We start from the raw sequence: 13,410 nt of genomic DNA, 5'->3' as shown, positions 1-13,410 counted from the left end.
GGGTTGGGGCTGGGGGGAGGGCGATGGTGGTGTGAGGATTGCGGGCTGTGGTTGGGTACGCCAGTGCCACGTGTCTCGCCTGGCACCTCTCGCTTCTCCACTCGGAGGATGTTGGACCGAGAGTCTGGCTGAGCCCGTCCGGCTGCTCTCTGAACCAAAGTGGGGTGAGTTCTGCACTCTGCCGCATCCCGTCGCCGCCATAACTCTGAAAGCTTTTCTAGAAAGACGCCGTCCGCGCTCGCGAAGGTTTGCAGGGAATGTGCGCTGGCTTTGGGGATGTGGAGGGGGAGAGGATAATCTGGACCGGGGTTCAAAGCACTTCGGCTTTCAAACGAAGCTCTGGGTTTATTTTTTATGCTTTCACCAAATCGTGTCCCAGCGTCTGAGCTGCATCGGTCCAGACACTGTCCATGTATGCACATTCATGGAGGAAGGCACCACGTCGGGCCTTCACACCGGGCCTGTTTGGATTTGGACGTGTTGGGAAATTGCCCCAAATACCCTCTTACTCCCAGAATAAAACTAGCATCCACCTCTGTGCGCCTTCTACCTGCGTGGTCTCCTCGCTGCCATCCCCTTGTCCTGTCCAGACGGGTTCATCACACCGTCGTCCTTGGTTGGTCCACAGATGTCGTACTTAATCTGGAGACCATAATCTCCTTCTTCCTCGTCTCGTCCCTCCACCTAGTTGCCATTTTAAAATTTAACTTAGCAGCATTTTAGATTTTTACTTCGGCCCGCTTTGTCTCCGGCGGTCCAAACAGATGCAGCATGTCTCCACGTCTGACTGCGGATGTTATGATTCAACGTTTTTACATCTCAGAAATTTAGATTTTTAAAACCTCAGCGTGCGGTGGATGGGTTCAACAGAGGCGACCGTTGGGATGAATTTTTCTTTTGGAATTGTTGCGTTGCTGGTATAAAGACTGCATGCTGGTGCTGGTGCTGGCGTGTTGCTGGGCCCGTAAATCAGAGGGTATCTTGTCGGTTTGACCTTTTTGCTGTGATGTGAACGACTGGATGTGATTTTAGGTGGTTGTTTATGATGCTGTGCCGGCGTCTGGCTGCTCATTGGCTGTCTGTCCTCCAGTGACATACACTTGGTTCAGTATGATGAAGTCTAGAACCTCTCCGAGGCGACACAGAGCTGCCTCTTTTCCCTCCTACCGAGGGGGAACTGTTGCAAAGGGTTCTGCATGTTTTGGATGCTTCTGGTCGCCCTACAGCCGAGGTGCAGCTCTCGGCTTCCTTTGCACGCTCGGTCTGCGAAAACCCTTCCTCCGGGTTAATCGCTGTTGTGCGAGTTGAAGGGACGTTTATTTCTCAGTGAAACTTCTCGTTCCTGTGGAAACTGTGATGCGTCGGTTGAGGCAGCGACTGTGTGAATGTGGAGGGAACGGAGGCTTCTGTCCAGGGACCCAGTCTGCTGTTGGTTATGACGCAGCAGCATCATCCGATCTCTCTATCCCAACTGAAGGCTGCACGAATGCATGGAGCTGTCGCAGTTCGCCATTTTCATGCACCGCTTTAAGCTTCGTTTCACAGAGGTCTGCTCGTGGCTGTTCATCCAACACAGTCGGCCTTTATTGACGGTTATTTCTGGTTTTTAACCGTTTTTGTGTTTGTTGTGATTTTTGAGACTAATTTCAAACCTTTTCTTATTTTTTGTGGTTTTTGTTTTGCGCAGGTCGGCCACAGTTCCAGCCCAGAACGTGTTGCGGCTCTGAGGGAACCGGACAGGACTCGGCCGCCCGTCCTCCGATCAGACCGCTGGATTTGACCGCGGAGAGCCAGCAACGCAGGGCCCTCGACCTGAACCAGGCTGCTCCAGTAGCAGCCAGACGGCGGGTTTCTGCTGCCTGAAGGAGCATGTTGCCGACGCTGTCCCTCTGCTCCATCATCTGGCTCAACCGGGGTATCAAGCTGAGGAAAGTGTCCACCAACACCGGCCAGCTCTGAGACCGCTGCCACGCCACAGCAGCACAGCGCCACCTGATCACCTTTTAAACATGCTCCTCAGCTTCGGGTGACTTCCCCTCCTCCCCTCCTCCCCCTGACCCGTTAGGCCACGGTACCAGCACCAGACTGCAGTGACTCATCTTTGGTTTCTGAGGAGGACTTGTGCACAGCTCAGTGGGACTCGGGCTGCACCATTTAATCCTCCGTTCGGTGGCCATTTTAATTTTTGACTCTGTTACAAAATGGCGGCGGAAGGTTTCCAGTACCGTGCCCTCTATACGTTTACCAAGGACCAGGAGGAGGACTTGGACCTGCAGCCGGGAGACCTCCTGACGGTCAGCAAGGCGTCTCTGATGTCCATGGAGAGCTTCCAGGAGGGCTGCGTGGAGCAGCCCGAGCGCCTGGGCTGGCTCCTCGGCTACAACGAGCGCACCAAGCAGAGGGGCGACTTCCCCGGGACGTACGTCGAGTACGTGGGACCCATCAAGATGACGCAGCCGTCGAGTCAACCCAGATCCCAGCGACCGCTCCCCGCCGCTCCCAGACCGGAACCGGCTCCAGGTAGGACGCCCTTCCTGTGTGGTTCGTCTGGTGCCTGTTTGTTTCCGCAGTGCGCCATTTTAGTCGAGGTTAATGATGCACTTTGCTTTTGCAGATTTAACGGTGACCTTTCACTGTGAAGCTGCATAAAGTCTAAGTTAACTGTGACGGAGAGCAGAAGTTGATTTCTAAGGGATCGATCAGCTTTTTATTACGCTGTGATGTCCGTAAATGTTGTCGAGGTTTTTCATACCATCATGTTATCTCCTGTGTATTTATGTGACTTAAACCTGTGAGGACGTTGCGTACCATCATGTTTGGTTTTGATTTTGCGCTTTAGCTGCACAGAAGGATTCAGACGGTAGCGAGCTGGTAGTTCATGTATTCCACCTTTATGTGGGTCCGGCTGTTGTTGGTGGTTGTTTGGCGTCGTTGGTGTTTTTTTGTCGACCACCTCGCAGCCGGTTTTGGTGAGGCTCTCATGTTTGGCCGTGACCTCCAGCTGACCCTTTAATCTAGACTTACAGCACGTCATAAGCTGTACCTCTTTGGAGGCACAGCCAACCAAACTGTGTGCCGCATAATAAAGGGCTAATCCATCTACTTACCGCACTCTCCCAGACTCTACAGGTCCGACGCTGGTTCTGTCCGTCTGTGTGGCCCCCTTCACGTTCCACATTAAACTGCATCTGGGCTTGTGCGCACAGAAACGCTGTTGAGCCCTCGCTAGTGCAGGACTGTGCAGGCTGGAGGCGCCGGCTGCAACGAGGCGCGTCCACCTGAAAGACATCAGGAGCATGTTGGGCACTCAGATTCTTCATTTGTTTCCTGACAAGGTTTTTATTTTTGTCCTGTATGTGTACTTGCAGGTAGAAGCCCCAATGAGAGCAGATACTCTGGTTTTCATGGGTGTAAGCATGACAATAAGCAGAAAACACATTATTCAGGTATTAGATACAGAATAAAATACAAAGAATAGATATTTACACTGACAAACAGAATAAACAATCACACGTTAGAGAAAGTGTACGCCCCTAACCCTAAAACTGTCAGATGGATCAGACTGTCTGACCTCAGCAGGTTTTGAGTTTTGTTCCAATACTTGGGTGCATCATACAGCCGTGACTCGATGATCCGTCACTAGATGTAAAACCTTCTTCTATGTCGGATAGCAAGGCTGTCGGATTGTCCAGACAGAGGTCCAGATACAAGGAGGGCTTGATGCTGGAAGGCTCATTAGTTGTTAATTATTTTTCAGAGTTGTTATAATAACTAGTGTATTGTTAGAACACTACGCATCGCTGAATTTCAGCCTAACTGACCGGTGCGCTTGTGCACGTTCCGGACACTTCCACCCCGGGGGAGCGCTCTGACGGGGTGGAAGTGTCCAGAACACACAGGCAGTACTTGGCTGCTGATGCTAGTTTAGTTAGCGCTTACACTTCTGTTTCCACCATCGATAGCGGCGGGGGAGTGGCAGATACGCTCCACCGTTACCATCCATGTTTACTTCCGTAAACACTGAGCACGCTCGCTGCTTGTGACGTCGTCGTGTCCTCTTCTGCGCATGCGGGACACTTCTGGGTCGTATGAAGTTCACACAGCAGATCACATACAAGTCGCATTTAACTGGAAATGTGAAGGAACTCGCAAAGAAATCCTCATTGAGCATCAAGTCCTGCAGTGTGAACGTAGCCAATCTGTGGGATTGTTCAGTCAGATAATACGCCGTTATCCTGATTGGTGACGTAAAATGTCATGTCGGAGTCAGAATCCAAGGCTATCGGTATGTTAAGACTGTTTTTATGGGTTCTGTTGGTTTTTCCTAAAACCTGTCAGACAGCAGGTTTAGGACTGTTAAGGGTCGGACTATCGACTGAATGTAAAAGCTTGTTTCCTGATCTCGGTTTTAATGAGGGTGTTTTCCAGGACTATAAAATCTTGAGCTCTCGTTTGATGAGAAGTTGATCTATAATTAAAAAGACAAGTCAGATATTCAGGTGTTTTTCCTGACGATGCTTTGTAGATGAATTCTGAGCTGTGCTAAAGAGTTCCTCACCAGTCCATTGAATCCAGCGTCGGTGCTGTTTGGTTGCTGTTGGGTCGCTGTTTGGTCGCTGTTGGGTCGCTGTTGGGTCTCTGTTGGGTCTCTGTTGGGTTGCTGTTGGGTTGCTGTTGGGGCGCTGTTTGGGCGCTGTTGGGTCGCTGTTGGGTTGCTGTTTGGGCGCTGTTGGGTTGCTGTTGGGTTGCTGTTGGGGCGCTGTTGGGGCGCTGTTGGGTCGCTGTTGGGGCCCTGTGGGGTCGCTGTAGGGTCGCTGTTCTGTTGCTGTTGGGGCGCTGTTGGGGCGCTGTGGCGTCGCTGTTTGGGCACTGTTCGGTCGCTGTTGGGGCGCTGTTGGGTCGCTGTTTGGGCGCTGTTGGGTCGCTGTTCTGTTGCTGTTGGGGCGCTGTTGGGGCCCTGTGGGGTCGCTGTTGGGTCGCTGTTCTGTTGCTGTTTGGTCGCTGTTTGGTCACTGTTGGGTCGCTGTTTGGTCGCTGTTGGGGCGCTGTTGGGTCACTGTTGGATTGCTGTTTGGGTGCTGTTGGGGTGCTGTTGGGGTGCTGTTGGGGCACTGTTGGGTCGCTGTTGGGTTGCTGTTTGGGCGCTGTTGGGTCGCTGTTGGGTCGCTGTTTGGTTGCTGTTGGGTCGCTGTTGGGATGCTGTTTGGTCGCTGTTGGGTCGCTGTTGGGTCTCTGTTGGGGCGCTGTTGGGGCACTGTTGGCTCGCTGTTTGGGCGCTGTTGGGTCGCTGTTGGGGCGCTGTTTGGGCGCTGTTGGGTCACTGTTGGGTCGCTGTTGGATCGCTGTTGGGGCCCTGTGGGGTCGCTGTAGGGTCGCTGTTCTGTTGCTGTTTGGGCGCTGTTTGGTCGCTGTTGTGTCGCTGTTGGGACACTGTTGGGGTGCTGTTGGATTGCTGTTGGGTCGCTGTATAGTCGCTGTTGGGTCGCTGTTTGGGCGGTGTTGGGTAACTATTGGGTTGCTGTTTGGGCGCTGTTGGGTCGCTGTTCGGTCAGTGTTGGATCGCTTCTCCTTCCTCCCATGCCATTTATATTAAACACTGATTCATAACAGTCAGAATCTGCCTTCGGCCTCCACAGCGTCCAACTCAAACACACTCTTGGCGTGCGTCGTGTACCTGAGCAAACTCAGCTTCAAGCAGAACTTTGATTTGTGACCAAAGTTCCTCCCGAGATCTACATCGTTTTTCCTCGTTTGCACTCCAGTGCTTTTGGCTCCGGCCAGTTAATTTATCGCTTCCTTGTGTGGGACGCCAGAGAGCCAAAATAGATAAATAAAAGTTTTAATATCGTCCTGCACATGAAGCCGTGCATTCCTCTGCTGTGGAAAGCCTTTTTCTCTGTCGCTCCATTCTGTGTTTTTATGACAGATGGACCGAGCCCCACTCTGAGCATGGAGGCCGTGAACTCTGCGTTACCTCCGCTTTGGCCTGTTCACGGTGTACAGCAGAGTCCAGCGGGCCTCGTTCTCATTCAGCACTCTGGTTCTGTTTCTCAGTCAGGGAAGATAAAGGCAGTTTCATAGCTGCAGCACAAACGTCTCCAGAGTGGAGGAGGCGTGTTGGTGAATGAGCCTTGTTCCAGCAGAGGCAGGTGAGCAGGACAACGGCATGCTTGTGCTGTGACAGACAGTGAGACCAACCAGCTGGGCAGCAGGCGCTGGAGATGTGGAGAGACGAGGGGGAGGCCGGAGGACCGGCAGCTTGGCTCAGAACCAGAACGGCATAGTGGATTAGAAACGGTCCAAACTTTACACATATCAGGGTTGTTTTCCTGAGGGAACGGCACCTTGGCTCAGAACTAAGTGGACTCAAGGCCTTTATTGGTCACAAACACAGTTATACCTGGTGTAACGCACACCTGCTCCACACCGAAACAATAAGATAAATAAGAATAAGGAATAAAACACACAAGACATACATATATATGTGTGTGTGTGTGTGAATGTATACATATATATATATGTACACATACACACACATAGAGAGAGAAGAAATAGCAGAAATAAATAAATCAAATTTCCAAACAGTGCAAAAAGGGAATAAAATAAATAAAGAAAATAATAAGAAGATTCTGTACATGTGTATGTACGAGGGCATCGTAGATTAGAAATGGTCCAGACCTTACAGATATCCTCGCCGTTGTCCTGAAGGACCCGAGGCCCTGTTGCTGTATCGTCACTGTGAGCCTTTTGTCATCGAGATGCAGCGTTCGTTAGCTCGACCTTGCTACCGGTTTCACCTCAGCATCTCTTTAACTCGTCACTAAACCGATAATACAACCGACTACAACAATCTGGCGTGAACTCATCTGTGTTCTAACACACACATAGCCGCTTCATTTGCTTTCACATGAAACGTTAAAATTAGACATGTCTGCTGCTGATCACCTCGTGCACGTTGTTTCTGCCCCACATGCCCCCATGCTTCCTCATGTTTACTGTTGTTCTGTGTCATGTCAATGTGCCTGTCATGTCCATGTGTGTGTGTTCCTGCCGGCGCCTCTCGGCCCGCTCAAGTTAGCAAAGGAGAACTGGATCTCAGAGGTTCTTACCTGGTAAAATAAAGGTCACATAAGTCAATAAGATGATCAGATTTCTGCCCAGTCAGAACGTTATATCAGACTGAAAACATCAATATTTCACGTGTTTATTTTATTCTTTTATTTGTGGGGTTTGTCCCTAATCTTAAACTGATGAGTGCCCTGTATTAGATTAGATTAGATTGGATTAGATTGCACTTCATTTTTCACCACAAATGGGGAAACTCACGTGTTTCAGCATTCTGGACACAGAGGGACTGTTCCCATGTTTGTGTAAAACTTCTTAGACTTAGTTTTACCTCTGATTTGTCAGTTATTATGATTATTTTCACTGCTCACTGCTGCTGCACTGAACAAACCCACAGCACCAAGTGTTTCTCTCAACGCTCTGGTTTTTCCTCCTTCAGACGTCTGACTGTTAGCTGGGTTTCCTTCGTCTCGTCTTGTTTGCATTTCAGAAATCAGGTTACTGCAGAACGCCGACAGCAGCCGAGCTTAAGCCACGCAAAGACGTGCCATTGTTTAGTGAGTGAAATGCAAAGCGCAGATTACTTGTTGGACAAAAGATGCAAATGCTTCTCTGCTTTTTGCAAAACGGCATATTGATGGCAGGACGGCGCTCATGTGCGTCTGCATGTGTGCGTTTTGTCTTTGTTTGTATAGAAATCAAATGTAGAAACACATCCTGCATCGTATTTAGAATACGTTCTGCTGGGCTGGAGCTTCAGACAACCCAGAGTGATGGGACGTTTTCTGAGATGAGTTATGAATCTGTTTGAGTTCCCACATACGGCAGCAGAACGTTTCTCAACTGGCAGCAGAAAGAAGTCCAGGCAGAGCTGCTTTTTTTCTTTTCCTCTTTGCCTCCTTTCTCCCGCTCCCTCCCTGGCCTCACTTTAACTGCCTGCTGAAGTGAACCATGGCTTGGCATTTTTGCAAACTCCTCCCTCCTCCCTCCGTCCTCCTCCTCTCAGCCCTCCCTCCCCGCTTCACACACACGCCTGATACTGTCTCTGGGCCGCTATAATCCATGTTAGTGAAGCCAGTTCTCAGAAAGGAGAGGCCTCCGCTCGCTCTCCCCGCGCCTTACCAGGAAAACGCTTTCAAAGAAGCCAATGGCGAGGGGCGGGAGGAGGGCCGACACAGTAGAGCCAGAGAATGGGAAAGTTATGGAGGGAGACAAGGGCTGCAGTGTGAGCCAAGGCCGGCCTGTCCAACGGCTGATATAGGAACCAGCTGGGTTCGGTTCCTCTGCTGACTGCCGTGGTGGTATTCTGCTGGAGTTTACAGTCTGCAGAGCTACAGACGATGTTCTGGAGCATTTCTTTGGTGCCGGAGCAGCAAATGAGAACGTTTTAGTGTGAAATTATCCTCCTGAGCGTTTACTGGTGTCAGAAACAGAGCTGCCAGCTGTCGGCAGCAGGGACGTACCATCAGGGTTTATCTCGACAGAAGGATGTGACAGAAGCATGTAGTGTCGCTGCCGGAACTAAAAACAATAATAGTTGAAATTTAAAAGAAAGGTTTGAAGCTTGAGGCAGCAAAGTTTGTACCAAGCATTAACCGGCCTAGTCCAGAAGTGGGAAGAGACACAGAAGTCGTTTAGCCCACATAGATATCGGTTCATATCGGAATCGGAAACGAAGAGTTGGACGATATCGGCGTATCGGATTTCGGCAAAAAAGCTAATATCAGACATCCCTAATTTGCACCAATAAAGTTGTGTAGTTTTGAAGGTTTTTGTCTGATGTCAGTTGTATTGTGTGTGTATATGTTCTCATTTATTTAGTTGTTACAACGAGCGTGTCAATCATCTTCATTATCAGGCAGCACAGGTCTGGTGGGTTCCTCAGTTCAAACCAAAGTAGTCCCTAAATGGAAGAGGGAGCACCCTAAGGAGCACTTCAGCGTCGCTGAGGACTGTTTGTGCATAAAATGGAACTTTATCTGTACTAATTAACAGATGTGTATTTACTGTGTTAGCTCAAGTGTCTGTTTATGTTTTAGATGGTGCTTTCAGGAGGACATTGATGAACGCTGCCTTCCTCTCAGCAGCCAGTCCTGTGTTGCATCTGCTGCGGTCACATGAACCACCTCGCTGAGCCCACTCTGAGCACGTCTCTGCGCTAACGTTCCTCCTGGCTGGCGCCTGCAGCCCAGTAAAACCAGACCAGGCGCAGCGCTGGGATGGCTGGGCTGCAGGAGCTCGCCCGTACACGTGCAGCTTTGAAGTGTGTTGTGACAGAGGAATGGACGGTGCGCTGGGTCGTGATGCATCGCCTGTCTGCATAGTTGGGATGCAGCGAGGACGTGCAGCAGTGAAACCTGACCAGCAGCATGCACGCCGCTGCACACCGAGCCAGACACCAGCTGCTCTGGTCTTAGGAACACGTTCAGGGGGACGTGGTCCAGCATGTCTGGAGAGCCTCATCCTTGCTTGTTCATCCTGCACATTGATTTTCAATTTAGCCTTAAATATTTAAAGGACGGGTCGCCACTGTAGCTCCACTGGTTGAGCTGGTGTCCTATGAACAGGGCCTGTAGTCCCCGATGCAGCGGTCAGGGGTTCGAATCCCGCTCAGGGCCCTTTGCTGCAGGTCGGTCCCCCATTCGGCTCCCCACCTTCCTGTCTCTCTACGCTGCACAATGAAGGCAAAAAATAACTTTAAAAAAAATATATAAATAAATAATATATATATATATATTTGAAGGACAAGTGAACCCTGACAGTTAAAATGATGGCCATGGAAGCGAGAAGAACATTCACTTGAGTCTGTAAGGAGAGTGTTGACATTAATGACACCTCAGCAGGTTATGACTCTACAGACGATAAAAACATCATTTTACTGAAATAGAAAAGTTTAGCTGCTGGTTGCTAATTGGGACATTTCATTCTTCACAGAAGCAGTTCGACATCTTAGCATTTTTACTTCAACAAACACCACATGTTGGAAAACCTCATTGAGCTTTAAGAATATTCTTATTATTAGTTAGTGAAACAATAATGGATTTCTCAGCCTGTTCTCTGAGGGAAGTGAAAGCTCAACTTACTGTTAGAAATATTCTCTTGTTATTCATATTTTTCACTTGTTCACTCCATCATGATCACTTTGTTGTGGTATAGTTTATTTTCTGAGGATCTATTTTATCCTCAATATCCCAAACTGTGAGTTAGACGATGTTTTACCAAATAAAACCAGAATGAAGCTCAGAGTTTTTAACCCCATGTGTTGTAGTGGTACTTGAACGCCACACCCTGATTTTAGTGCATTTCAAAAAAAGACATTCACATGAAATCAGCACAGCGTCGGAGCTGCAGCGAGGAGCTTCCAGAGGTGTGACTGGACCGCTGAAGTCCTGTGGATGAGTTCACGCTGCCCTCGGAGGAGCTTCAGTTTGTGACGCTGAGCTCTGAGGGAGAATGCAGCAGAGCCAGCTACATTACATAAGCACTGATGAAGGAGATAGCGAGCAAATACTTTGCTTCGCTTCATGCAGTCTACTTCTGCTGCTCGCCACTCGCCTCAGGCTGAGCCAGCGAGTCGGCGCAAACGCACAAAGCGTTCATGTGACCTTTACGTGTTCAGCTTTGTGTGTTGATGCTGCACATCACACGTGGCATCGTGGTGCGATCCCAACGCTCCTGATTTACTTACGACTTCGCGAAAGCTTCACTAAAGAGAAACCGAACACGCAGTCATGAGACCTGGTCTCGGAGCGAATGCACGCCTGCAGCAGACTACCAAGGCCTGAGATGCACCGCAGCTTGTGTCGTGTTGAGTCATGCGCCCTCCTGCAGCGAGCAGCCTGGTACACGAGTGTTTCTGAGCGACTCGCAGCGAGTTGCTGTTGTGTTGATGTTTATCTCTGTTCCCATATCTCTCCCAGACCCTGAGAAGACTCCAGGCTGCAGCTGCTTCAGCAGGAAAGAGATAAAAGACTCCTTCGTATAGACGTTTGCAGTTTCTCCCACTTCCCTCCTGATCTCTTGGAATACGTTCATTTGTGGTTTTAGAGCCTATGTTTGTATTTATGTCCCTGTTTCACTTTGTTTCTCTGCTGTATAGCCTCCAGCTCACCTACACTCAGCTCCGTGAGGCTTTCATTGACTTCTACTGCAGAATTAACGCTCTCTGAAGCAGAAGCAGTTGCATTTTGCAGCATCTGTATTTATGAGAGTCCGATCTGACTGAGACAGGTTTTATTTACTCTGGCAACAAGTCTCTCAATTAATCAACAGATGGTGTTTCCATGCCTCAAAAAAAAATGTACAAATTGTAATTGGTCCAATGTTTGCGTTTCTCACACATCAACGCGATTTACTGGCATAAAAAGTCGAATGCAGACAAACAATGTGTAAATCAGTACAGACATGACTCCATAATCCGGCCCTTAACAATCCTAAACCTTGCTATCCGACAGGTTTTTAGGACAAACCAACAGAACCCATAAAAACAGCCTTAACATATAGCGACAGCCTTGGATTCTGACTCCGACATGACATTTTATGTCACCAATCAGGATAACGGCGTATTATCTGACTGAACAATCCCACAGATTGGCTACGTTCACACTGCAGGACTTGATGCTCAATGAGGATTTCTTTGTGAGTTCCTTCATATTTCCAGTTAAATGCGACTTGTATGTGATCTGCTGTGTGAACTTCATACGACCCAAAAGTGTCCCGCATGCGCAGAAGAGGACACGACGACACGCAGCGAGCGTGCTCAGTGTTTACAGAAGTAAACATGGATGGTAACGGTGGAGCGTATCTGCCACTCCCCCGCCGCCACCGATGGTGGAAACAGAAGTGTAAGCGCTAACTAAACTAGCATCAGCAGCCAAGTACTGCCTGTGTGTTCTGGACACTTCCACCCCGTCAGAGCGCTGCCCCGGGGTGGAAGTGTCCCCCGACCGGGACGAATGTTCTGATATTCATCACTAATTGGGCCTGAATATCCAGAGAGCAGAAAGTGCTATTGGGACCAGCCCTACTACTTATTATAACAACTCTGAACAATAATTAACAACTAATGAACCTTCCAGCATCAAGTCCTCCTTGTATCTGGACCTCCGTCTGGACAATCCGACAGCCTTGATATCCGACATAGAAGAAGGTTTTACATTTAGTGCCGGATCATCGAGTCACGGCTGTGTTTACGCGGCACTGATCCGTAGCAGCAGCACCAATTCTTGTCTGTCAGCAGCGAAGGCAACGTGAAGCGTTTATAAACCTCCTAAAGCAGCCTGAGCCCACGTTTCAGCGAGACGACGTAGGAAACACAGAGGCCACGATAGAAAGCACAGAAACAGCTGTTGGTGGGTTCCTCTGCAGTGGGTCATGATCTAGAGAATAAAACTATTGTGGCTCTGATAACTTTCTTAGATCCTGTTGTGTTGTTGGTGCACGAGGCTGAGCAGGAACACTGAGCTGCTGTTTGCATCCCCACCAGCAGCGGCTTCATTTAGTCATGAGCACAGTCTGTCCTCGAGCCGTCTGTGTGCCGCAGCAAAGTTTGGCAAACGTCATGGTGGCCGATCAGAAAGCAAGCGCACACAACACCGATGGACGGTTCTGATCTGCTGGTCGGGGAGATCAGAAACCGGAAAGTGTTTTGGTTGTAGTTCTGCACGTATATAGAAGCTGTGTTGCTCACTGGTAGGAACAGATGCTGCGATGTGAGCCAACATGGCCAACAAGAACGAAGGAGACACACTTCAGGCAAAGACGTGGAGACAGAGCAGCACAAAGGGAAGGAAACCACAGCAAAACCAAATAAAACCTGGAATAAAAGAGGCCTGGACGGGGTGGAAGGAAGACAAGGAATAGAAGAGAGAGAGCCCACTGAGAGAGAAAGAGGGAGAGAGACCTTCACAGAGACTGGGTGTGAGAGAGAGAGAGAGAGAGAGAGAGACCTTCACAGAGACTGAGAGAGAGAGAGAGAGACCTTCACAGAGACTGGGAGAGAGAGAGAGAGACCTTCACAGAGACTGGGAGAGAGAGAGAGAGACCTTCACAGAGACTGGGAGAGAGAGAGAGAGAGAGAGAGAGACCTTCATAGAGACTGGGAGAGAGAGAGAGACCTTCACGGAGACTGGGAGAGAGAGAGAGAGAGAGAGAGAGAGAGAGAGAGAGAGAGACTGGGAGAGAGAGAGAGAGAGACCGTCACAGAAACTGGGAGAGAGAGAGAGAGAGACCGACACAGAGACTGGGAGAGAGAGAGAGAGAGAGAGAGACCGACACAGAGACTGAGAGAGAGAGAGAGAGAGAGAGAGAGAGAGAGAGAGAGAGACCTTCACAGAGACTGGGAGA

General features: G+C 49.5%; 1 protein-coding gene across 2 annotated transcripts in view; it reads left to right on the top strand.

The window, feature by feature from the left end:
* The window catches only part of pik3r2 (phosphoinositide-3-kinase, regulatory subunit 2 (beta)), a 32,517-nt gene that overhangs the window by 7,954 nt on the left and 11,153 nt on the right, over nucleotides 1–13,410 (top strand). For both annotated transcript variants that reach the window (XM_008280894.1, XM_008281677.1), the window contains one exon: nucleotides 1,688–2,520. In XM_008280894.1, coding sequence (XP_008279116.1) covers nucleotides 2,202–2,520 — 319 coding nt within the window. In that variant the 5' untranslated portion in view covers nucleotides 1,688–2,201. The remainder of the gene's footprint in view (nucleotides 1–1,687; nucleotides 2,521–13,410) is intronic.

Source organism: Stegastes partitus, unplaced genomic scaffold (genome assembly GCF_000690725.1).
Source record: "Stegastes partitus isolate 25-593 unplaced genomic scaffold, Stegastes_partitus-1.0.2 Scaffold0, whole genome shotgun sequence".
In the NCBI taxonomy this organism is placed as follows: Eukaryota; Metazoa; Chordata; class Actinopteri; family Pomacentridae; genus Stegastes; species Stegastes partitus.
Note: the sequence above shows the minus strand (reverse complement) of the source record. Positions and strands in the feature narration are given on the sequence as shown.